We start from the raw sequence: 26,509 nt of genomic DNA on the forward strand, positions 1-26,509 counted from the left end.
CAGCTGGAACAATAGTCAAAACTTGCAAATGAAAAGTACGCTCACACTTGAAGTTCTGCTTGTCCTGTCAGGAGTAGCCTGAGTCAGCTGACGTGGGACCTGGGGTGACCAGGGTGGCTGGCTGGCTGGGGAGTTGATGAACACAGAATGGAAAAGTGATTAGGTGTTGGACCAGTGAGGGGGTGCAGAACATGTACAACATTATCCTTGTTGGGGACACCTCTGCCTGGGAGTTTCTATTGGAGATTGGGCAGCAAGATGGGTTTAGGGGGACAGAAAAGTTCTTATTGGACATTATGAGGGGAAAATGGCTCCTTGTGTGAAATAGTGTTTAACCTGATGCAAACAATCCTTTGACTACATGCAAATGATCCCTCCTCCCCCGTGCAGTGGGCTAGGTTCTCAGAATCTTAGTCATCTTGCCTGCTGGTACAGATAAATGTTCACCAGTGAGCTATGGATCAGCAGTAGTAAGAGAGTGCCTGACATTTTCTCTTTCATATGTTCAAAGCAAAGAGCTCTTATTTACTCACATTTAAGAAAATGGCACACCATTAAGTGGACACAATATATTACTTATTTTTAAACATTAAGTGGAATGGAGGTGGGATCCCAGCCGCCCTTCCTTTGTTGGAAAGTTGGACTGGAAAGATCCTCATGAGAATACTTTAACTCAAAAGCAAACCAAAAGATAGATTTAAAATAAAATAAAATAGATTTAATAAAACCCTAACAGTAAATTGTCCTTAAAGGCTGAGCTTAGCCCCTCATCAATGACCTAGTGCCTATCCTGTTTACACTAACAGATTTTGCTACTATCTCAAAATATACTTTTTCTTTTTGCCTGAAAATTGCCTACCTTTTTGTTTTCGGATTTTTAATAAAAGATTCAGCTGCCCTTAAGAATTGGAAGCAATATTGAAGCACAGTTATAAATGAATAACATTTTTATGCCAAAGAGCCTGCAGGACAAAGTTAAGTTAAACCCTCCCACCGGTCTACTTCAGACTTCTGAGTTCTTTTCCCTTCCTCCTCCTGATTGGAAGTGTCTTGCTTTTGCCTTCACTTTTAGTAACTTTAAGGCTGTAGAAAAATAACTATTCCCACAGTTCCAGTTTTCATAAAATTTGTGTAGATGATTTTTATTTTCCAAGAGATCTCATGTCTAATCCTCTCCCCATGGTCATCTAGGTGACAAGACATTGTTCTTGAGTCTTAGCTATCCTTGGTTGGAAGAGGAGTAGGGGAAATTTTCTAAATTTACAGTGACTTCCTCTGAAGAATTGCCTCAGAGCACATTAGGACACACCCAACCCCTGACAGGCCACAAGCGGAACCCCCTCGTGAGGTCAGGGAAGGCAGGTCACAGCCGGCAATGCCCGGGAGAGGTTCACATGCTCCTCGACCAGATGGAAAGTAAAAGTTAAGACATATCCTTGGCAAAAGTTAAAATGTAAAGACCATTAAAAAAAAAGTAAATAGATACTGTCGAGAATTGCCTGGGTATTTTCCTAAGCTACACACACACACCGCCGCCACCACCACCACCACCATGAACAATAAAACTTTATTTTATCAACCCTCACCATTTTTAGTGACTGTGGTAAGATAGGCTGATCTTGTATGGGACCTTAATATTCGTGGACATCGGGGGTTCCGAAGCTGCTGTAGGGTACCAGTCTGGACATACTGACTGCTCGTATCTTGGTGAGTATGTCTTCTGGCACCATTTCCAACACATACTAGTTGCTTAAGAGATGTCTGCTAAATGTAACAGGACGTAGGTGATGGAGATCCCAGCAGAGTTACTAGTCTCCAAGTCGACAGTGTTGACTGTTATGCCCCATTTCTGCTTAGGGACCAGGGAGTTGAGCCCTGTGAAGGGGCACAGAGGACACACAACAGAAGTGGGTGAGGCCGCACCTTCCAGGGACTTCAGGGGCCTCCAGGAGGGGCAAGTGCGGGAGGACAGGAGAGCCATCTGGGACACCCCAGCAGTAACTTCAAGAAACTTAGGGACCCACGTCATGCAGGCAGAGGCATAATCGAGTGAAATTTCTGTCATTACTGTTTATATAAACTTAGTAGGCTTGGGAGGCCTGGGGAATTGAAGTATTATTTACTATTTCAACATTACCATTGATTGCACTTGTACTAATGCCAGGTACTTTCCATGTATTTTTTTTTTTCCTTTAGAAGAGACAGTTTAGTGCAGGGAAGTAGTCTGATGGGGTGATTAAATAAATGCAAGGGTGATGAAACCAGACTGCCCAGTTTGATTCCCATCCCACTCCACCTCTCACTGTGTGACCTCGGGCGGAAGGGGTGGCCTCTCTGGACTTTGTTTGCTTATTTGTAAAATGGAGCTAATGAATGTAGCAACCTCACAGTTTCATTGGGAGGAACAAAGGAAGTGATACATATAAAATGCTAAAACCAGTGTCTCCCATGAAGTTAGCTCTCTGTAAGCATTATATTATTATTATTATTATTATTAAAACATTGTTCCAGCAATCCCATGAGCCAAGTGCTGTTGGTACCTCCATTCTCAAATGAGCACAGTGAGCCCTGGCTGCTGTGGTTCAGTTGGCTGAGCATTGTCCCATGCACCAAGAGGTCACTGGTTCAATTCCTGGGTTACTGGCTCCATCCCCAGTAGGGAGCTTGCAGGAGGCAGCTGTTCAATGTTTCTCTCTCTCCCTCCCTCCCTTTCCTTTCTCTCTAAAATCAATAAAAAACATACAATAAAAAATTAAATGAGCACAGTGAGTAAAAGCCTAAGGCCATGTAGTTAATAAGTGGCAGAGCTAGGAAGAACCCGAACCTGATTCCAAAGCCCACATGCTCTACCAACCAGCAAACAGCCTCCATAAGCCTTGTAAGAAAAATGTAAATTAATCCAGCTAAGGCTGGAATTTCAGCTCCCTTTGAAGGTGTTACAACACTGCTAACTCTGTGAGAAGAACAAACTGGACATATTTCTGGGAGATACAGTCTTTGAGCTTCCTTGCAAGGATAACTCCAAGGTCAAGGAATCATCAAGGTCATCACTCCTACCCTACCTCCACTTCCCAATCATGATTCTTCAAATGTTATGACTGGTTAACACACTACCCTTGTGGTTAATATTTGAAGTAAATAACCCAAGGCTGATGACTAGAAAACAAATAGCATATCCTGGTATGAAAGTGGTTAGAGAGAATGGTAGCTGCTCGCAGAGCCCATTCAGCCCCAGCAGCCAGGAGAAATTTGCACAGCCACAGGCACACATCTAGGAAGTTGCCTAACCAGGGTTTGAATTCAGTCCATGTCGCTTTTTTTCCCCCCTGTATTGACTTTTAGAAAGAGAGGAAAGGAGAAGGAGAGAGAGAAAGAAACACTGACGAGAGAGAACGTCAGTTGGCTGCCTCCTGCATGCCCCCCCACTGGGGATCAGGCCCACAACCTGGGCATGTGCCCTGACCGGGAATCAAACCGGTGACCCCTTGGTGCATGGGTTGATGCTCAGCCACTGTGCCACACCAGCCGGGCAGTCCATGTTGCTTTTAAACCATAGAAATCTACCCTTGGAGCAGCAATTTCATGTTCTTGGGCCAGTTCCTGTAGCAACTGTGCAGCTTAGATGGACGTTCACTGAATTGTAGAACTGACATGGGTGAGTTACATGAGCTATAGACTATGCCTGAATAAAGTTTTTTAAAAAGGAAGAGAGAAAGGAAAAAAAGGAGAGAAAAGAAGGAAGGGAGGGAGGGAAGAAAGAAGGAAGGAAAACATGAGTAGCCAAAAAAATCTTTTCTAACTGGTTCAATAACCACTATAAACCAGTGACATGAGTTCTGTGAAGGACAGAAGAGCTGGATAAGGACAGAAAAATGTTTCCGGGTAAGTGCTGTGTGCGCTCGCTTGTGAACTTCTTGTTGACTTTCTTATCCAACCCTCCCCTCCCCACGTCACATGCACAATACAGCCTTGTGACCAAGGAACCCTACCCTCCATTAAGTGGAAACACCTTTGGATACGTGTTTGCTTTGGCAGTGGCACTCGTGTGGAGTCCTGGGGGCTGTGACTTTCAGAAGGAGTTCAGTCATTTTATGAAGTTGGTAATGCTTAGGACCGTGGATAAATCAACTTTAACAACTTTTGGCACAGACTTTGGGTTACAATAATGCTTGAATTGAACCAGCAGATGAAGACTTTGATGGATTCTGTGTAAGTCTTGGGAACCTCAGGACTTAATGCCACTTGTCAGCTGAAAGTGTAAATGATGGAGGAAATGCCAAACATCGACAAGATGCACCTGGTAAGCATCTCTTGCGTGCAGTGGTGTTAGCAACAGGAAAGCAAGGGAGGGCTGGCGAACTGAGTTAGGAGAGGGTTGGAAAGGATAATAAATCAGTATTTGTGGTGCTCGTTGCTCTTAAAGTGAATTCTGAGAAGTGCTTCTTGAAGAAAGGACAGCCAGTGAAAAGCTTTGAGAAATAATAGGTACTTCATTACTACTTTGGAAACTCACAATGCACACTAGCAAAGTGAAGACTCTGACGAGTCCCGGGGGAAAGCTGGCGGCCTGATGGGCACTGGCAATCTTCACAAGCCTGCGTGGGCATCTCCAGGTAAATTCAATAAGCTTAGTGCCTGTCCAGTGCTACTGCCGCTGCCCTGCTGCTTGTGCCCAGGACAAACCAAACATTCACTTCTCCTAACATGTCCCAGAGGCTGATTTAGTGCATCTGGGAGGTCCAAAGAGTAAGGCTGGTTTCAGGGCCTGGTCGAGCTTACCTACTTATGAGCCTCTGTGACCCATCCCCACATCATCCCTCCAAGCTGGAGATGCCCCTCAGGGAGGCTGTTTCCCCAACATCCATCCTTTGTTGTCCCTTCCTATAGCTCAGCAAAGGGGAAGAGGTGAAAGTTTGTATATGCATGTGGAGTTTGTTGCGGCCAAGAGCCTAAGTTTTGCTTTTTAATAGAATTTATTTTAGAGCAGCTTTAGGTTCACTGCAAAAGTGAGCAGAAAATACCGAGGTTTCCCACGTAGCCCCTGCTCCCACACATGCACAGCTTCCCCCATTATCCACATCCCCCACCAGAGTGCTACATAGGTTACAATTGATGAATGTACACTGACACATCGTTACCATGAAGTCTGCAGTTACATAAGTTCACTCAGTCGGTGTACATCTGCAACCTTGTACAATTGCTCATTGGTTCCTGAAGGTTTTTTCCTCAGTTCTTTTTGATTTTTTACGTAGACGACTATGTCATCTGTGAACAAAGAAAGTTTTATTTCTTTCTTCCCAGTCTGTATACCTTTTATTTTATTTTCTTGTCTTATTGAATTAGCTAGAACATCCAGTAAAATGTTCAAAAGGAATAGTGAGGGGGTGCATCCTGCCCTTGTACCTTGTACCTGATCTTAGTGAGGAAGCTTCAAGTTTCTTACTATTAAATATGATGTTAGCTGTGAGATTTTTGGAGATAGTCTTTACCAAGTTGAGGAAGTTTCCCTCTATTTTAGTTTATTGAGAGTTTTTATCACAAATAGGTGCTGGATTTTATATAATGCTTTTTCTGCATCTATTTATTTGATCATGTGATTTGTTTAGCCTATTAATGTGAATGAGTACATTAATTGATTTTCATGTTTTTTTCCTACCAATTGATTTTTATATGTTGAATCAGCCTTGCATATCTGAGATAAATCTACTTGGTTGAGGTATAGAACTCTTTTTTCATGTTTGCTACTGCTTTCTATTTGTTTCCCTTATTCATTATTCCTGTTTTTACTTTCATTCTTTTTCTGTGTTCATGAGAGAGACAGGTTGCAGGTTTCTTGCAATGTTTGATCTTGTTTCAGTATTAGGATAATGCTGTTCTCATAGATAAGTTAGGAAATATTCCCTCTGTTTCTATCCTCTGAAAGAGGTAGTAGGAAATTGTTAGAATTTCTTCAGGTGTTTGCTAGAATTGACCAGTGACTCCATCTGGGGCTGATGCTTTCTGTTTTGGAAGGTTATTAATTATTAATTCAATCTCTTTAATGGGTACAGACCTCCCTATTCAAATTGACTATTTCTTCCTGAGTGAGTTTTGGCAAATTGCATCTTTTAAGAAATTGGTCCATTTCAGGAGTGGAGAATGTCCAGCCTGAGGGCCATATTAGGCCTGCAAAATCAATACCAGCTAACATCACACACCTTATCATATTTGCCTGGCCAAGTACAGCAGGCTAATTTTTAAGTTGATAATTTTTTATGGCCCACAAATGATGTTATATCCAAATGGCCCTTGATAGGAAAGAGGTTCCCAACCCCTGATGGTTATCAAATTAGTGGGCACAGAGTTGCTCAGTGTTTCCTTATTATCCTTTTAAAGTCCATGGATCAGCAGTACTGTGTTCTCTCTCATTTCCAGTATTAGCATTGTGGGTCCTCCCTCTTTTTGTAGCCTGGCTAGAGACATATTGATTTCACTGATCTTTCCAAAGAACCAGCTTTTGGTTCTATTAATTTTTTTCTACTGATTACCTATTTTCAACTTCATTGACTTATGATCTACCTTTTATTATTACTTTTTCTGCTTAATTTGGATTTAATTTGCTCTTTTCTTTATAGTTTCCTAAGCTAGAAGCTTAGATGACTGATTTTAGATATTTTTTAATAGCTGCACTCAGTGATACTAATTTCCCTCTAAGCACTGCTTTTGTTGCATCCCATACATTTTGATAAATTCTCTTTTCATTTTCATTTAGATCAAAAAACTTCTTTTGAGATTTCTTATTTGACTTGTATTTTAGAAGTGTGTTGTTTAATCTTCATGTATTTTAGGATTTTTTAAGGTATTTTTCTGTTATTAATTTCTAATTTAATTCCATTGTGGTCTGAGAGCAAACATTGTATGATTTCTATTTTTTTTAATTTGTTAAATTTGTATGAATTCTATTATTTTAAATTTATTATGGCCCAGAATGTGGCTTATTGTGATGGATATTTCATGTGAGCTTGAGAAGAATGTATATTCTGCTATTGTTAGATATGGTCTATAGATGTCAATTATATCCCATCATTGAAGTGTTGTTGAGTTCAACTGTGTCCTTACTGATTTTCTGTCCATTTCTGATAGAGAGGTGTTGAAGTCTACAACTATAATAGTGAATTTATCTATTACTCCTTGAAGTTCTATCAGTTTTTACCTCATATATTTTGGTGCTGTGTTGTTAGGTACATACATGTTAAGGATTGTTATGTCTTCTTGGAGAATGTATCCCTTTATTTTTATGTAGCACACCTCTCTTTATCCTTGGTAACTTTTCCTTGCCTTGAAGTCTATTCTGCCTAAAGACAACATAGCTACTCCTGCTTTCTTTTTATTAGCATTAGCATGGTGTATCTTTCTTCATTCACTTACTGTTAATCTATATGTGTCCTTATATTTAAAGAGTTTCTTGTAGACAACATATAGCTGAGTCTTGTTTTTTGATCCACTCTGACAATCTCTCTCTTTTGATTGATGTGTTCAGACCATTGACATTCAAAGCAATTATGATATATTTGGATTAACATCTGCCATATTTGCTACTGCTTTCTATTTGTTGCCCTTATTCATTATTCCTATTTTTGTCTTTCATTCTTTTTCTACCTTTTACGGTTTTAATCTAGAATTCTATATGATTCCATTTTTTTTCTCCTTTTGTAGCATATCAGTTATTTTTTAAACTTTCTTGGGGGGTTTAGTAGTTGCCCTAGAATTTGCAATATATTTGCAACTAATACAAGAACACTTTCAAATAACACTATACTGCTTCACAGGTGATGTGAGTACTGGATAATAACAAAATAATCCTAGTTCTTCCCTCTTGTCCTTGTGTGGTTTCTGTCCCTAATAGCATGTATTTTAGATGTTGGGGAACAGCTTTGTGGCAGCTTCAAGCTGAGCTCTCCAATTTGGCCTTCCCACAAGTGGTTGGTCCTCTATTCCCAGAGTGGATCCTCCAGTCCCCATTTAATGCCTCTGGTTAGAATCTAGGGCAGATTGTTAAAGGGCACCCATACTCATTCCTCACGGTGACGTGGAAGATTATTAAGGCAAAGTCCCTCCCTTAAAAACAATTTGTAATTTTATGCATGAAGTAGTCCAGGTTTCACAAGATACACAAAGGAAAGTGAGAAGGCAGTTGCTCTGCTCTCTCCTGAGAAAGCTTAGCTGTAGGTGCTGCCCAGAGGTTGCAGCCCTGCTAGCTGGGAGGCAGAAGCCTGGCTGGGCAGGAGGAGCCACTGGACATGAAACCCCAGGTGAAGGAGGTGCAACCCAGGGAGGTTACACAAACGTCTGCGCTCTCATCGGCTCTCCTAATACCCTTTCCTCTCCTTCATTATTCAGCTCTGCACAGCTTGCTAGAAAAGCCACCTGGGGACAGGAACTATAAACTTCTGCATAGATATTAACCCATGTATTAAATATCACTTGTGCTAAAAGGGACCGGGTCACAGTTCTCTTCCACTAATTAGTAAGATTCAATTCTGCCCCTTCAAGTGTTCAATGCACTTAACAAGAAAACATCACCATTAATTTAAGAAAGAAATTGTATTTAAAATATATCAGGAGTCCAGCTTTTTCAAATATTTCCAGGACTACTAACAATTGTTACAGTGCAGTGAATTAGGGAGCATAGCTGTCTTACATCCAAATATCAAGATAATGGCCTAACAGTATGCTGTCAGCCACACAGGCCCATTTATTGCCCACAGCTGTTGTTTCCTCTTATGGGCCATCTTTGGACAGCCTTGAATTAGGAGGATTGATTGCCAGTGTCCCATTTCCGGAGCCAGGCTGGAAGCAGAAGGCTGAAGGCAGTTATTAAAATAATATATGCAGCCCTGGCGGGTTTGGCTCAGCAGTTAGAGCGTTGGTCTGTGGTCCAGAGGGACCGGGTTCGGTTCCCGCTAAGGGCACACACCTCCTTGCAGTTTGTCCCCGGCCCTAGTTGGTTGTGCGGGTGATGGACATTCGATGTGTCCCTTTCACGTCGATGTTTCTCTCTATATATATCTTCCTCTCTCTCCCTTCCACTCTATCTGAACAAAAAATGGAAAGATGTCCTTGGGTGAGGATAAAAAAATAAATAAATAAAATGATACATGCAGAGGGAATTGAATCACTTGCTTTTTAAAGTAAGCGGGAGCGGAGCTTTGGCTATGCATTTTTTGCCTGGTTATTCTTCTTGCTTCCCTCTACCAACCTCTCAGTGCTCTTTGGATTATATAGTCTCTTTTATTCCTGTATCTCACACAGAATTACTTTGCAAGGAGCCAGCAGAAAACAGGAGATGATGGGAGAGTCAGTACACTGACCAGGGGCTGCCCAATCCTTTTTCCTGCTTGGCAGCCAGAACTGGAGGCAAGACCCAGCCCTCCAGGAGAAGAATAGGGAACCCTGAATGGCTAGAAAAATGTCCAGGAACTAAGAGTTGGGGTATCTGCACTCGATCGTTCATTCATTCATTTATCCATTCATTCAAACACCTAGCAGATATTTATCAAGTGCCTACTCTGTGCAGGTAGTCTAATCCACACTGTAGATACAACAGCATATAAACAGACACAAATTCCTGGCCTCAAGGGGCTTACATTTGAGTGGTAAAGACACACAGTAAATAAAATTAGTAACATATAGAATATATTAGGTGACAAATAAATTAGAGAAAACAAGGAGGAGGCATGGAGAAGTCTATTGACATTTTTAAGTAGAGTCATGTGGAAGGCCTTGCATAGAAGGTGATATTTCAACAAAGACTGTGTGAAGCCCCCCAGTTGACAAGCCCAATCCACACACACAGATCTTCCAACCTGTTTTTGGTGTGTCATTCTTAAATATTTGCAGACAACCAGATCTCAAATGTTTGGTGCAGAACATTGGGAAGCCTTCAGATGTAAAGCAGAATCAGAAAATAGGGACTCAGAGAGAAGAAAGAGAATACAGGAACTAGAAGATAGCTTTACAAAAGGCCTCAACTATAATTAATATCTTTTGAGGCTTAAAAGAAGGGATTGCATCCATAAAACGAGAACAAAAGGAAACAATTGAGAACAAGAGAACTCCTGGAAATAAAAAAATCATAATTGGAAATAAAGAGATCACAATAACATCAGAGAAATAAGGTACTACATTCATGAACAGTTTTATAAAAGAACATTCAGATCATATTGAAGAGCTATTGGAAATTTAAAATATGATATCAGAAATTAAAAACTCAGTAGGAAAATAAGAGAAAGATGAACAAATCCCTCAGAGAAAAAAAGAGATAGAAAATTGGAAAGAAAATATAACAAAAAGTAAATTAAGGACAAGTCCAGGAAAGCCAATATCTGATTACTAGGAGTTCCAGAAAAGGAACGCAGGAAAATGGAGGGCAGGAAAGTATCCATAAAATAATCCAATAAATTTCCAGTGGGCCCTTCAAACCACCAAGCAGCCCCCATAATATATGAAAACAGACCCTCACCGAGGTACATTACTGTGCACAGGCCTCAAAGGGAAGAGTTGTGAGCTTCTAGAGTATCAACAGAATGGCTTCAGACTTAACAGCAATGCGGAAAGCAGTCAGTGAACAGTGTCTTCAGACTTCTGAAGGAAAATAATTTCCAACTAGGAGCTATAAGCCAGTCAAACTATCATCAAATATGAGGGTAAAATACCAATCTTTTCAGACAAGAAATGCTTCAAAAAGTTTATTTCCCATTCTCTCTTTCTTAAAACCTATGGTGGATATATGGTCTTCTGAAATGAAGAAGACTAAACAAGATAAAAACACAATCTAATTTTCCCCTAATTTTTTTAGGTGTACACCTGCCTGAGTGCTAGGGGACAGGGGGTCCCCAGCAGGGACACCTTCCTAGCCTCCCTACAGCTCCGCGGGCTGCGGGCTACACTCTGGCCAATGGGGTTGAGCCGAAGTGGCGCATACAGCCCCTGGGGTGATGCGACTTGTGAAGCAAAGCCACCTGCCTGCCCCTGGACTGTTAATGAGAAGTAAGCTTCTCGAAAAATGTTACATTTTTGTTACAGCAGTTTAGCTATAACATACACACATGGGATGTGGGAAAGAGGAGACTCAACCCAGGAGAGAGGGAAATGGTATCCCTAGGGTGACAGTGAGGGGAGAGTGATGCCAGGGAGAGAGCGGTACCCTGGTGTAGAGGCCCCACACATGCTGGACTTCTTTGTTTTTAAATTGAGGACAGACTGCCCAAACAAGCCTGAAGCAGACCCCTTATCTGTACTTTGCTTGCCCTGCACTGACGTTCTCCACACTAGCCAGCTGTAGGAGTTGCCACCTGCCACAGGAGGGGTGTGCGCCCTGAGCTGCCCTGAAAGGTGGAGGGGCCACAGGAGGGGCGTGCGCCCTGAGCTGCGCCTGAGAGGTGGAGGGGCCACAGGAGGGGCGTGCGCCCTGAGCTGCCCTGAAAGGTGGAGGAGCCACAGGAGGGGCGTGTGCCCTGAGCTGCCCTGAAAGGTGGAGGAGCCACAGGAGGGGCGTGTGCCCTGAGCTGCCCTGAAAGGTGGAGGAGCCACAGGAGGGGCGTGTGCCCTGAGCTGCTCCTGAAAGGTGGAGGGGCCACAGGAGGGGCGTGCGCCCTGAGCTGCTCCTGAAAGGTGGAGGGGCCACAGGAGGGGCGTGCGCCCTGAGCTGCCCTGAAAGGTGGAGGGGCCACAGGAGGGGCGTGCGCCCTGAGCTGCCCTGAAAGGTGGAGGGGCCACAGGAGGGGTGTGCGCCCTGAGCTGCCCTGAAAGGTGGAGGGGCCACAGGAGGGGCGTGCGCCCTGAGCTGCGCCTGAGAGGTGGAGGGGCCACAGGAGGGGCGTGCGCCCTGAGCTGCCCTGAAAGGTGGAGGGGCCACAGGAGGGGCGTGCGCCCTGAGCTGCCCTGAAAGGTGGAGGGGCCACAGGAGGGGCGTGCGCCCTGAGCTGCCCTGAAAGGTGGAGGGGCCACAGGAGGGGCGTGTGCCCTGAGCTGCCCTGAAAGGTGGAGGGGCCACAGGAGGGGCGTGTGCCCTGAGCTGCCCTGAAAGGTGGAGGAGCCACAGGAGGGGCGTGTGCCCTGAGCTGCCCTGAAAGGTGGAGGAGCCACAGGAGGGGCGTGTGCCCTGAGCTGCTCCTGAAAGGTGGAGGGGCCACAGGAGGGGCGTGCGCCCTGAGCTGCTCCTGAAAGGTGGAGGGGCCACAGGAGGGGCGTGCGCCCTGAGCTGCGCCTGAAAGGTGGAGGGGCCACAGGAGGGGCGTGCGCCCTGAGCTGCCCTGAAAGGTGGAGGGGCCACAGGAGGGGCGTGCGCCCTGAGCTGCGCCTGAAATGTGGAGCGGCCACAGAAGCAAAAAGTACAAAGCAGACCACTTCCATTGACCATATTTCTGGGGGTTGCCCGTTATCTGCTCACACAATAGCGTCTCCAACGATGGGGTGCCCAGTGTTTCCAAGGGTCACTCAGGACCACCCCTTTAGTAAATTCCGAGGGAGGCTGAGCCTCTGTTCAGCTTATCTCCTCCTGGGATCATTCATCTGATTGTTGATATTGCCCGTTTCTTACATATCTAGTTTGGCATTGCTTTTCAAAACTAAAATGTATTGCTTAGGGGTATTATAGGAGTAAAACTATAAAGCGAATCATTAGAATGATTACAACAGAAACGAGCTTGATTACTCTATGGAGGGAGGAAAAGATTCATTGGGAAGGGGCCCATGGGCCGCTGGTACTTTATCATTACTTTAGAAACAGTTATATAGTTGCTTTATTTCTTAACCAAGAAGGCAGATACCCAGGTGTTAAACAGACCTCCACCTGCTTACACTCTTACATATTTTTAATACACTTTACCGTATTTGTAAATAGGTTTAGGCACCCATGAAACTGGTAAGTGTGTGGCGAGGGCTGGGTTTGGGAGGGTGGAGTAGTAGAGACGGCATTGTTTGGTATGTTACACCACATGCAGCCGTTGCTTTGAAAAAATAGAACTTCCATGCTAGGACCTGGGCACACAAAGATGCTCACGCCGGGCTCTTGCCTTTGAGTGCGGTGTTTCTGACACTGGCAAGAGACCAGTACAGGTGATCAACTATGACACAACCGGATGAGAGTCAAGTACCCAAATGCAGCTGTCTTAGAAGAGGGAACGACGGCTGTTCCTAGTCAAAAAGCAGTGAGAAGAGAGGGCACATACAGGGGAGATAGTAAATCAGGCCTGGAAGAAGGAATTGGAAAGTAGAGCAAAGGAGAAGAAACAGAGTGAGCAAGGACACAGGTGGGAAAGGACACAGGTGATGGCCTGGAGCGGATCGGGGCTCCACGGGAGGCATTCCGAGTGCAGCGAGTGCGTGACCGGCAATGTGCACAACCCACGACAGTCGGGGTGAAGGGAGGGGCCAGGGCCCACGGGGAAGGGAGAGGAAGCCAAAAGTACGACGTATTAGGTGAGAAATGGAAACATGGAATGTGAAAGGAAAAAAAAACACAAAACTTATTGAACCCTAAACATTATTCAATAGGCTAGTGTTGACATATTATATTCAAGTTATTTATCATTTCAATATTAAATTAAAAATCACAACCATTTTTTCCTCAGTGAAGGGCAGTAATGTGCCTTTATTTATGGTGGCAGGGGACAAACAAATAAAGCTTCAAATTGATGGGGTCACATTAATATCATTCCTTAAGGACTTGAGAACATAGAAAAGAATTGGACAAAAAGAAATCATTGTCATCTATGACTGCTTCTCTATTACAAAAGAAATTTACCTTTCACACTAGAGACAACAAAAAAATTAATCTTGTGATTCTAGAACAAACTTCACAATGAGTGATTCTTAAGGTTTCATAGAGTGGGGAATAAAAAGTTCTTTTGAGACAGTGTTTCTCAAATTCGACCATTTTCACAGACATTCTTGGGGGAGGGGTTGCAAGTTTTTTATGATAATGTTTCGAATTTGTTTAACTTTTGTTTTTAATCTAAATATGTTAATACACATTGTTCCGGAGTACCTGGGCGATCACCCCACATAACAGTGCTGCCCAGGATCGCTGCATCTGCAGGTGCACCTGAGCTGCATCTGCAGGTGCACCTGAGCCGTGAAGCACCAGGGGAAGACCCGGTGCTTAACTTCCCTGTGGTGTTTCTCAGATGGTCCTCAGACCCTTCAGAATTGTTGAGCGTTTCCTATGAGCTCTGTGTGTGGTCAGGGTTAAGAACACTGATTCAGAGCAGTGAGTCTCAAGACGTGATGAGGGAGACGCATGTAGTTTGAAGAAGCACATTTAAAATACCTGTTGATTTCATAATACAAACTCTATAAATTCAAACTCTATAGCATTTTGGGGCAGTAGCATACAATGAACTAGACTCATCCCAGGGCCTGGGATGACCTTGTGGGAAGCACTGGCGAAGAGGCAGAGAGTCCTGGCACACGAGGAATGGTGAGACCACGGGCGAAAGAGAAAGAACTTTCTTGGGTCAGTGAGGGAATCTTGAGCCGTAACTTGTCGCGATCTGTTGGAACCCAAGGGCCAATCTGGAAGGAACCCAAGATGTCCATCAACCTTCTCAAACCTGTGGTTTGTGGCAAGTGGAGTCAAAAGAAGAGAGTCAAAAGAAGAAAAGCCTGTTTTGGCCAAGAAACTGCCCCCCTCCATTTTTTTTGGTGTCGATATTTCAGGATATTAAGGAGAAAGTTGCTGTAGCGAGTACAGGTGGCCCCAGGGCATCCGCCAGGAAATGCTGCGTCATTCGCGATGCCATCCAGCTGGCCAGGGAGATACCAGCCTGGGGTCTGCTCTGCCAGGAAAAATGCAAAGAATTAAATTTTCTTGGAAAGGTGAATTTCCCTCGAGTCCCTTTCATCACCAAATGCTTATTCTTGCTATCTAAACAATCTGTTACAGATTGCCTTGAGAAGCAGCTGTCAGCAAAGTACTGAGGGCACAATGCGCTGAAGGACAGTGCCAATGCAGAGGCTTTGTGAATATGGGGGACTCTCATAGTTGGGGAAATGCCATTTTCCATATTCCAAAGAAAGTCATTAAGTTTTCTTCCATTCTGAATCTAAACCTAAACTGCTAAAAGAATAAAAGTGGTCTAGAATAGGACACATTTGGCTCCATAATTGAGTTTCGAAAACTTGAGTACATGGGGTGAGGTCAGAAAGCTAACACAAACAGACATGGTGTCCATCTGCTGTGATGATATTGCAAAATTGTAATGATAAGATTTATAACATTGATTTTTACTTCAAAGAATTCAGTTGTATTTTTTCAGAACTTGTGGGTTTTTTTTTTCACTTCTGTTGCTATTCTGAGTAACCACCACAAATTATATATACTCGTTGCTCAAGGGTCAGTTATTAATTACTGGGCAATAAATGCCCCTCAAAGAACATTTTGGTTTAAGAACCATAAATGTCTCCTTTGACTAAAACAAAACAAAACAAAAAACCACTGAGTGTCTCCGTGTAGGAATCTGTGGAACTGGCTGAGTTAGAAACCAGCTAGCACTAAGAAGAGCTGGAGGGGAGGGAACTCATCAAACCCCAAAGTATCCATCTGGTTCCCTTCTAAAGCGTTCATCGCCCTATGCTTTTCCATTCAGCCAAGGATATCGTTTAGGTTACAATTTTAGAAAACGATTTTGGTGTTTGGGAAGCATATTAGATTAAAATTGATTTGCAGTATGAACACAGGTGAAGCAAAAATTACCTTGATTTCACATTGCACTAATTATAATCAGAATTGCTTACCGTGGCCTGTGAGCTCTGGCCCAGCCCACATTTGATACGACTCTTCCTTCTCACAGCTCTTGACTTAGCCTGCTCTTCTTTGTTTTCTAATTCTGAATTTTCTATACTAGTCACCTTAGGGCCTTTGCACTTGCTATTTTCTCTGTCTTAAAAGCTCTTCTGCTTCATCTTGACATGATTGTCACAAGATCTCAACTCAGCCAGCCTCTATGAGAAAGAACTTCCCTCACCATACTAGCTAAATGTGTTCCCCACCCCCTGCCAAGTTCTATCACATTAGTCTAATCATTTGTTTCAGGAATTACTTATGTTTTATCTGTCAACCTCTAGAATATAAATTTCATGTTATCTTTTTGTTCAGTACTATATTCCAGTGCCTAGTACAGTGTCTGGCACATAGTAAATGCTCAATAAATATTTGTGAAATAAATGTTGAGTGAAAGGGTTTCTTCCTTTAACACAATTAACCCCTTTATTAAAAGGCAAATTCATAAATGACATTCCAGTTCCTCAGATCACTCCAAACCATCCTTTCTCTAGCCAGAGTGCCTTCCTAGAATATGATAAAACATGGCAGCAGAGTTCCACCACCGCCCAGTGTTCCAGCGCCCCATCTGTCACTCACCTGTAATTACTATAGAGCTCCAATTTGCCTTAGCCGCATCAACAGTTCCCCACGTTGATGCATATTCATGAGGTCAGTGTATCCACCTATACACTCTTGACCAATAAAGACTCGAGGTACCTAAAAAGCAAACCAGCCAAGACAGGTAAGGAACTTAATTATTAGCTTAGAGAGAATGACAATTTATCATTTCTCTAAATATTTCCCATGATCCAAGCTTTTCAAATCACTTGACTGTCTCCGCATGTATATTCTTCCAGGTCAAAACTTTGTTCTAAGCATAAAATTATCCATTAAAGAATGTTTTCAAGCCAAGATGTCTTTCACATTGAGTGTGCTGTGTTTGAGATTGTCTAACTTGTCAAAGTGATCTAAAAATTTCACTCTACAGAAACACATTTCAGGGAAAGAATTCTGGTTGGCTGCAGATAGACCACCCTGATTGAATTCTGGTGTCTGCATCTAGGACCACACCGGAGACCTTATAGTGAGCCATGGTGCCTGGGAAGGAGTTTGCTTCTAAATACAGCCAGGAAAGTATTTGTATTAGGTGTCTGTCCCTGATTTTCAGACCCACCATTTATTCGAGTCATCTCTCTCCCTTGTGAGCTCTGTCCTTAGCTGGGGCAGCGGTACTGGTGTCTGAGGCTCCTCCAGCTCCTGGCCCCTCCTAGGATGTTTAAGTGCTGGGAACAGAGCCATTTCTGCTTCAGCTTCACACCTGCAGCAATGGGTCACCCAAGGCAAGGCAGGACGACGCTGTCATTGCGCCTGGAGTTGTTCATCTCCTGTCGCACACAGGCTGCCTCCCTGCTGCTAGGTCAGGGCCTTCCAGGGTCGCAAAGGGTTTTTGGAATCCTGGAGGAGGAGGAATTCTCCTCATGTGGCCCAGACAACTTCCAGGCCAAGGGCGCTACAGAGAGGCAGGCTGGCCTTTGGGAAGCAAGCAGCCCAGTATCGGTCCCGAGGGTCAGAAGCAGGCCCTCTCCCTGAACACCAGCAACACCCCAGGAGAGGGGAACACAAGCAGAGTGTTTTCAGAGCTTCCGGCTTTCCTCAGAAGCCTCAACGATTCCAGTGAGTTTTTTAAAAAGTGAGAGAGATAAGAAAAAGGGCTGAATTGTTTCAGGTAAGACCTTACATTATTTTTATTTAGAAGGGGTCTAGGTGGAAGTGGGCTTTAAAAATTAGGGCTGAATATTTAAAAAGAAGTCCACAGACACTTCCTGTGCCCACGAGTGGCAAGAGCACTCGGGGCTGTGTTCCCGAGAGAAAGCCCGGCCGGCCTCCTCCATCAGGGGTGCCGCCTGCTCCACCAGCACCGCACACCGGGGTGGGGCTTTGTAAACAGCAGGTGTCACCAAGGCAACATTGCGCTTGTGAGGCTGAAAGAAGAGCCACGGAAGGCTGAGGTCAGAAACCTACGTTTTCCCCTGGGTCCTGGCCATTACTTTAGAGAAAATGAAGCTTCCCCCACAAATTGTTGGGGCCTTTTGGCTTCTGTCTCCCCAGGAACACTTGGCTGTAGTCAGTTGTGACAGTTAGAACAGAACTCTAATGTAGTTCTAATACAAGTACATGGCTGAACTCCGATGGAAGGCCTAATGAAATAAAAACCACCTGGTTTTTATATTACTTTTATACTGTATAAGGAAGAGATGTAGTCATTCTAGAAAGTATCTTTTCACAAAGAGTTCAGCTATTTCACCATTCCTACTTCTTGCCACATCACTTTTGACGGGGGTGTTGGCCAAGAACGTGTGAGCCAAGTGCGTAGGAGTCCTGAGAAACCAGGAGTCCTCTTTTGAGACAGTGGAATGTGCACCAGACCTGCCGATGAGTTGGTTGAAACATAGATGTCTATACCGCCTCACCTCCCAGATTTCTGGTAAAGGAAATCTGGGTTGGGACCCAAGCATTTGCATTTTTGACAAGTTCCTAGGTGATGCTGAGGCTGCTGCTCCGGGGATCATGTTTGCAAACAGCTCGTTGACACTTAGCAGCTGTCCATTCCTCCCAGGGTAACAGACTTCAAAAATCCACAGGCCTACAGCCGCCCCCGAGGCCTGACACAGGCGGTGAACCGATCGGCTGTCTCCAGGGCGGAGCTTTGCCTACACCATCTGGCAAGGAAGCTGGTTTGCCTGAGAGCTGAAAGGCCCCTTTGCCCTGACACCCTCCCTCTAGTTGCAGCAGCCCCAAACCACCAGTTACAGGCACCTCCAAAGGGAGCTGAAGTACAGGCTGCACCACCAGTGGGGGGCTGGGGTGGCAATACAGGAAACTTGGTTCAGCAGAGGAAGGAAGAGGATATGCACCATCAGTGCCTGCCCCGCCTAACCCATCTCCCTTTTCTAAGGAACTTGAGAGTCTTACTGTCAAGAAGCAGAAAGAGAACTCCTGTCATAAACAAGCCGGGTCTGAATACCAAGTAGTACAGAGACAGACTCACAGACAGAGAGCAGGCAGACCGCTGGGGTGGGGGGTGGGAGGGATTGAGCGAGAGAAAAGTCATGGACAACCATGTGGTGACTATGGGGATACACGGGGGGGGGGGGGGGGGGGGGGGGAGGGTAGAGGTGGAAGAGGGCATAGTAGGGATAAATGGTGATAGAAGAAATTAAATAATTGCATTTTTTAAAAAGAAATATAAAAGCACAGGGCCCTTAACTCCCCCGGAATAAGTTTCTCCAGTCCTCTGCCAGGTGGCAGCAGCTCAAAGCTACTTCCCAACTTCCTTGGCTGCCTCCCTGGGATAAGCCACCATCATTCCTCTTCCTAAATTAGAACTGTAGCTTCCAGATGTGTCCCAGTTTCAACCTCCAACCTGGCCTTCCTACAGGGTCTCTTCCCCACAGCTGCCAGAGCAGCCCTTTCGAAATGAAGGCAGACCAGGTCTCTCTTCTGCTGGCTAACATCACCAGCCACAGCGCTTACAGTAGCATGAAAGGCCTCCCCAACCTACACCCATTATTTCCCAGACCACAGTTCCTCTTACAATTGGCCACCTCCTGCATGCTCCCCACGGGGGACTTGGACAACCTGGGGATGTGCCCTGAATGGGAATCGAACCGGTGACCTCTTGGTGCATGGGTCGATGCTCAACCAGTGAGTCACACCAGCTGGGCTCCGATAGCTCCATTTAAAACTGTACCTTACTGCTTGCTGCTTACCTCCCTTTCCTGCTTAGTTTTCTCTGTAACACACACAAACGAAAATTAAGGGAATTTGTTGCCAAGAGACCTGCCTTGAAAGAAATGTTTAAAGGAGTCCTTCAGAGAGAAAGAAAATGATAGAGATAAAAACTCGAATCAACATGAGGAAAGAGGTTTTGAGAAGGAATAAATGAAGGCACCAATCCGTGAGATGTTGCCGCAGCCAAAGTTAAACAGGTTTCTCCAGGTACCAGCCTGATTGAGGGCATAGTTTCTGGAATCAATCAAGTCCTGCCGGGCTCTTACTATATGCACAGCACCAAGGGTCATTACAGAACAAGATAGGAACTTCTTTCAAGTTTGCAACCTCTTCCAGTACAGACCCATCACTGTTGGGGATCATGAAACACATAATTTGTTCTTCCCCTTGGAGGAAGCTGTGAAAAATATTTTTTTTCATTGAAAACAAACTTAAAAGACCACTAGGAAAAAAAAAATCACTGCATTACAAAGAAATAAAAAAAAAAGTCAAATGAATGCCTGAAAATGTTTGTTTTTCCTGCTAGAGAACAGATACTGCCCAGCTGGACGCTGTAGCTCCCAAAGCTTGTTGCAAATTGGAATTACCTGGGGATCTTTTTTTTTTTTATAGAAAATAAACTCTTCTCAGCTTTACTGAGGTGTGATTGACAAATAAATGTGTGTATTTGTAAGAGTAAGGTATAAAATGTCATGGTTTGCTATACGTAGACATAAAATGATCACACAATCAACATAATTAACACCCCATCACCTCACATGGTAATCATTTTTGTGTGTGTGGTTAGAACACTTAAAAATCTCTCTTTGCAAATTTCAAGCATAGAATAGAGTATGATTCACTATAGTCACCATGCTGTACAGTAGATTCCCCAGAACTTACTCATCTTGTAACCGAAAGTTTGTACCCTTTGACCTAGAGATCTTCAAACCTTCTGAGGCCTGGTTCTCACCTCTGACATGGTGATTTCATTGGTTGGGGGTATGACTTGGGCATTGGGAATTAATTTTTTTTTTTTTTTTTAAAGCTCCTCAGATGATTCTAATGTGCAGCAACATTTGGGAACCACTGGACAGTTGGTGGTCCAGCCAAACAGCAAGAGTTTCTCTCACCATTACATCCTCTGCTCCAGGAGACACGAGTCCTCAGCTCCCGGCTGGGGCCCCAGAGTGCTGGTTTCCCCCTGGAGAGGGGGGAGACAGCCTCCTGAGCTTTCACCGAGAAGCAGAGAAAACCCTGCAACTAACACGAACTAGGACCTGTGCTTCTGCGACTCTGCCCTAGACGGTGCATGTTGACAGAATTTGTTGCAGTGGGACACCGCTCACCCCGCCAGCACCAGAAATGACATAGGCAATCTGGTTGAGTGGACATCCCACAGGAAACCTTGGGTACTGAAGAAGAAGATTTTTCAGAGAACAGAAATTCTTAAGGGGTCCCTCAGGGGTTCACAGCAAAGGAAACCTAGAGATTGGCTCCCCTATTCCAGTCTTGCAGCAGGGAGGTCCTTGAGGATCACAGGTGGTGACGAGCCCAGGAACACAGCAATGTGCGAGCCAGGCCGGAGCTCTGGCCCCTGCACTTCCTTCAATGACAGGCCTAGAAATACCCCAGCATTTAGAACAAGGGGCAAATATTAAGCCACTTTTATTATATTAATAATTAATGATTTTAATTAAGATTTTTCCAGTGGGAGGAGTGAGATAAGGCCGAATAAGCAAATTAGGTTAAGTTAAAGAGCGCCCAGGGAAAAGACTGAAGGACAGCAACTCCCACTTACACACGATTTCCACGTCAACAACAGAAATGTACAGATCACACTCGGCCCCTTCACCCCACCGTCCACCCCCAGCCCTGCAAACTGAACACTGTCACTTCTCAGCGTGCTTATAACAAAGACTCCAGAGAACTCCTCACACTCAGGACAGCTGCTGGACCCACGGACCCAGACGCCCAGCACCGTCAGCTCTAAGAGGACCCTTGGCTGCATTCCAGCTGCCGATGGGGGAGCAGAGTCTTCTCCCAGGCGCCCTCCCCTCCTCCCTCCTCCCTCCTCGCACAGCCCCCGGGAGCCCTAAGTGACTGAGCCCTAGCGGGGCCCTAGAGAAAGGCACAGGCTACCCTTTCACAGCCCCAGCAAGAAAACGGAAATCGGGTAGCTTTTCCCCGACCTTTTAGAACAAAACCCCAGACTCACAGTTCTGGCTCCAGTGATCTGCTGCAAATAGTCTTGAATCCTCTCTGTGTCACCGGTGGCTGTGATATCGACAAATATCAAAGCCCCTGGTTTGAAGGAGAGCTGGCTGAGGAAGTCTTTGGTCTGTCTGCAGTAGGGGCAGGTGGGCTTGATGAACACCACCACCTTCCCGGGCTGGATGTTGCTGTTCACAAACTCCATGCTGACAGGCTGCCTCCTGGGGAGGAATTCTCAACGGCAGGTATTGCTCAGAAGTGAAAACGAAGGCCCAGTCAGCTGGCTCCCATTTAAGGGAACCTCCCTGGAGGAGGGGTTTGCCTGATAGCGCTCGATTTTTAAAGGGACAGCTCAAAATCTTTCCACCAGCTAGTGATTCCAAGGAATGCATACTTGCAATTCATCATCAATAGCTGTGCTCAGGGTGTCACTGTTGCCCTCAGATCTTCAGGAGTGCCTGCCCTTTGGCAAACAGCGGGGTCAGAACACTCTCTGGGGAATGACAAAGCACACAGACCAGGCCCAGGGAGGGGACTGAGCAGGCAGTGACCTCCTAGATTAAAATCTCTGTTTGCTCCCTGGGAGATGTGGTTTTGAAAACGCGCACCATGCAAACAGAATCATTCAAGAAATAGAACAGGCTGAAATCTCTTCAGAGGAAGTGAAACTCAAATTGTGTTTTGTCTTGTGGTTGCTCCGGGGGACCTTTACTTAGCCTGCACAGGGTTTTTCCGTGGCTGTTTCAATGGAATGACTTGACAACATTTACAAATCTGGAGCTTTCACAGGAGCATCTGGTCTTGCAGTTCTCGGAATAGCGGGGTCTGATGAGAAACAGCTTTCGTCCGGGCTGAGTCCCGGCCTCTCCTTGGACCAGGAGGAAGCTGCCCTCTGGAACTGGTTGGTAAGCTAAAAGAGCAAATCCAAGAACAGCCCTATCCTTTCAAAGTGAATCATCCTTTCCCCAGGAAGTTTGGCGGCAGGATAGATAAATGTTAGGAGAATTTTTTGACAAGTGGAAAAAGGAAAACTGAGGCAAATGGTTAGACAAATAGAACCAAACAAGTCAAGTAATTTACAGCCAGCTAGTAAATCACAGGTCTTATCTTCTTTTCTTCTCTAACCAAGGACACTTGAGAGCAAATAGTTTACACCTCTCCTCCCTAACCAGAGAGCAAATAGCTTAAATCACTGTGGTCTGGGAGTGCCAGCCAAACACAAGGACAGATGAACTCAGAGGAATAAGTAACAAAGAAATAAAACAAAATTAGAGTCCAACAAATCCAAGATAGAGACAAAGCTGACCAGAAAAATGACCCTAGTCCCTCTATAGACAAATTTTGAAACATCAACATACTGAAAAACACACCTAGAAAGCTGATGAATATTCTGCTGAAACCCTCCCCCACCCTGGAGACCTCCCCTAGGATTTCCACCTGCAAAAGAGAGAGAAACACTCTCCGGACAAAGGATGCCAGCTCAGGGCTCTCTCTGGAACATCTGGAACTTTTCATTTTCTTGGTCCTAAACTCTCACTGTGCCCAGCTTTAATAAATACATTTTAAAATTCATCCGGACTGATATTGTGAAATCTTTCTTGCACGAAGTCAAGAACCCATGCACTGGCCGGGCTGGAGGCAGCCTGCCTGGGCCCCGTCCAGTGAGTTTTACACTGAAACTAGAGTATCTTCAGAGAGACATGCCCTGGTCAGAGCTGGACTTCTCCATGGATCATCCTGTCTGTGCAAACCCCAGCATGGTGGGATTTCTCAAGGGAAGAGAAGTGACTCCCAGAAGCTGAGTTAATTATTACAAAAATGAAATGGCAAATGAGAAGCGCGGATTCCGAGTCACAGAGCGGGAGCTAGTAAGTGAGCTCTGCCCACAGAGAGAATGTGTGGGGCCGGGAGGCCTGTCTCTCGTCTTGGGACTTCTCAGGCCTCAGCTTCCTTTCCCTCTTGAATAAGTTCATGGAAGAGTCTGTGTAGTCTCTTCTGTTTCTCCCTTTAGCTCGGACTCCTGTGGCCAAGCCCTCCCGAGGCCCAGGGTCTCTTCAGGACCCTCAAAGCTGCGGCCTTCCGCTTGCCCGGCCAAGGCTCCTCAGCGCGCTTGCCGTCCCTCAGAGCTGTTCTCCCCTCAGTGTCTGGGGTTCACTTCTCCTTCTCCGGTGGATCTTTGTCCTCAGCCTGTGACTCTGCCCAGGCTTTCCCCTGTTAAAAACCACCACCACCACCGCCGCCTCCTGTCTCACGTGGCCCTGCATTCCGCCTCAGTGGACAAGGTCATGAAACCGACGGTTCTGTTTGCTCTCTGCACGGTCCTCGCCTCCCAGCTCTGCTCGTGTCCGTGCAACCTGGTGTCTGTTTCATCCTCTCTGCCGGGATTCCTTTGGCCAGTGTCACTCATGCTAAATCACCCTGTCGTGTGTGCAGTGCAGCTGTGGAGAGAGCACTGGGGGCCGAGTGGGGAGAGTGGGGAGAGACAGCCAGAGAGCAGGCAGATGATGGGTGCCCTTGGCCAAGCGAAAGGGTGAGGGGTTTACACAGAGTGAGGAGCCATAGTAGGTATGTTTAAAGCATGAGCAGATTTGCAGTTAACTGTTTGGTGAGGACTTTCTAGACTGATCACGGCCACTTCGGCCCTTTCGGCATCTGCTATAGGTGAATGAGTCACCTTGCCAGCAGCCTTCAGACACAGAAAGATGCTGGTTGGTGGCTGCGCCTGTGTTCAGTCTGACCCTGCCTGATGCTTTCTTTCTGGGCCTTTCTAGGTTTGACCTCAGAGGACTTCTGACTGTGACTTGAAGTATAGTTCCTCTGGTCAGACTGTTCCTCACCTTCCCCCTCTATTGGGAGGGCTCGATGCTGAACCCGCTGACATGACAGCGGCCGTTTACTATGAGCCCGTTGAGGTTCAGGCTCAGAGCTAGCAGCTTTACACACGTCATCTCTCATCCTCACAGCAACTTGGAAGAGCAGATATTTTATCTCCCAAACCGACTAGAAGGTTAAGGAGAGGACCCCTTACTTGGAGGCTGAAGTTCAGCTAAGGTCAGGAGTGGAGACTGCTTTCCAATCTGCTCCACCATATATTTGGAAGGTCTCTCTTGTTTTCTAAGATCCAGGCTCAGCTTAGACATGCATACCACCTACTGATTCTGGTGACCTGAAAGCCCCTGGGTCCCACTGAGGTTTCTTGCTGTCATTTAAGCTCAAGACTGTGTCCTTGAGCTTTATGGGTGTTTCACCACACATAGATCTTACTCTTGCCATTGGCTTCCTGGGAGGGAATAACCCCTAAGCCTTGTCTCTCCTTCGCCGAATCATATCAGGCAAAGCAAACTAAGCCCTTTATTTCGTTTGAATTTATTAGGAATCTCTTTATTAGGGGCATCTAAAAGAAAGTGGCATGTGTTCTCTTTTCCCGAGCCTGGGTGCCTAGGTAGAAGATCTCACGGGACACCATACCAGTCTCCTTTGGGATGGGTGTGGTTGGGGTAGAGGGAGGGTTAAAGGCTCCCCTGGGGCTGTGACTGGATTCCCTCTGAGGGATCCTGGATGTTTTGAGGAAAAGCACATCGATTTACATTTCAAAGCATCATGTGAATAAGCATAATATAATACCCTAGGTTTTGTGGCCGCAGCCTCTAACCATATTTATCCATTCAAATATTTCAGGTAGAAAGTAACTGGTTTGGATTAGAGGGGTTTGTTTCTCTTGGCTGTCGGGAAGTCGGAGGTGGGCCATCGGCTCAGAGGCGCAGTGGTCCGGCGCTCTGGATGAGTGTCTCCGAGGTTCTCCTGGCCTTCCCTCCATGGTTGCAGGCTGGCTGCAACCTGTCTGAGCATCCGTCCTCACACAACTGTGCTGTAAGGTAGTAAGCAGGCAGAGCCTGGCACAGGCAGGGCATTCCCCCTTCCAGGCTTTTTGCCTGGCACACTTCCCTTGTATTTCCTGCCTGGAACTGGTCCCCATGCTCACCGCAATGTCAGAGTCTCCCTTCCCTAAGCACACGGATGCAAGCTTGACGCCTGACTTCTCTGGGCCAGCAAGACGAGACGGCACGCTCGCTCTGGCTGGTGAGCTTACAGACGCATCACCCAAAGCCCATCGCTTCCTCAGCTTCTGTCTTGATGATGTCCAGTCTGTGGGTGTGGACATGTGTATGATGAGATGCACCACTTTACACAGTAGCTGCCCTAGAACCCTCTGTGTTCTACTTACTCATCTGTCCCTCCCCGGAAGAGGCTTTTAATTTTCCATGTTATACCTTCTTCGGTAAATTTTTATCATATGCATGTGTGAGTTTTGCATTTAATGTTTTATTTATTTAAAGTAGTGATTGGGTAGTAGGGAGGTGGAGAAATCCAGTGCAGAGTAGCCTTTACAGAACTTCGTCAGAAGAAGGGGCCGTGACAGGGCAATTGCTTCAGGAAATAGAGTTGAGAAAAAGTATCTGTAGTAAGGGGAGCTTGAGTACTTTTTTTTTCTTTGCACAAGTAGCAACCATTTGAAGGAGGAAAATATGCATGAGAGAGGAGATGTTCGATGGAGCAAGGTCACAGAGAGCCGAGGATAGCAGACAGAGGGTCAGGCGGTGGGGTTGACCTGGGTGAGGAGGAGGGGAACATCTTCAGAGGGACTGCTGGGGTGGCGGGGAGACGTGGGGAGGGGCTTCTGCAGCTGATGAGGACAAGCCAAGAGGCTGCAATGGGAGC

At 45.5% G+C, this 26,509-nt stretch overlaps 1 protein-coding gene across 1 annotated transcript; it reads right to left on the bottom strand.

Moving 5' to 3' along the window:
* Positions 1-13,612: 13,612 nt before the first annotated feature.
* GLRX (glutaredoxin) lies at positions 13,613-24,930 on the bottom strand. Its single transcript, XM_036279686.1, has 4 exons — positions 24,819-24,930; positions 21,795-22,024; positions 16,403-16,522; positions 13,613-14,819 (listed from the first exon to the last, which is right to left on the bottom strand). The coding sequence occupies exons 1-3, from the start codon at positions 24,928-24,930 to the stop codon at positions 16,412-16,414; spliced, it is 453 nt and encodes a 150-aa protein (XP_036135579.1). The 3' UTR covers positions 13,613-14,819; positions 16,403-16,411.
* Positions 24,931-26,509: the final 1,579 nt, after the last annotated feature.

The sequence above is a fragment of the Molossus molossus genome, unplaced genomic scaffold (genome assembly GCF_014108415.1).
Source record: "Molossus molossus isolate mMolMol1 unplaced genomic scaffold, mMolMol1.p scaffold_m16_p_3, whole genome shotgun sequence".
In the NCBI taxonomy this organism is placed as follows: domain Eukaryota; kingdom Metazoa; phylum Chordata; class Mammalia; order Chiroptera; family Molossidae; genus Molossus; species Molossus molossus.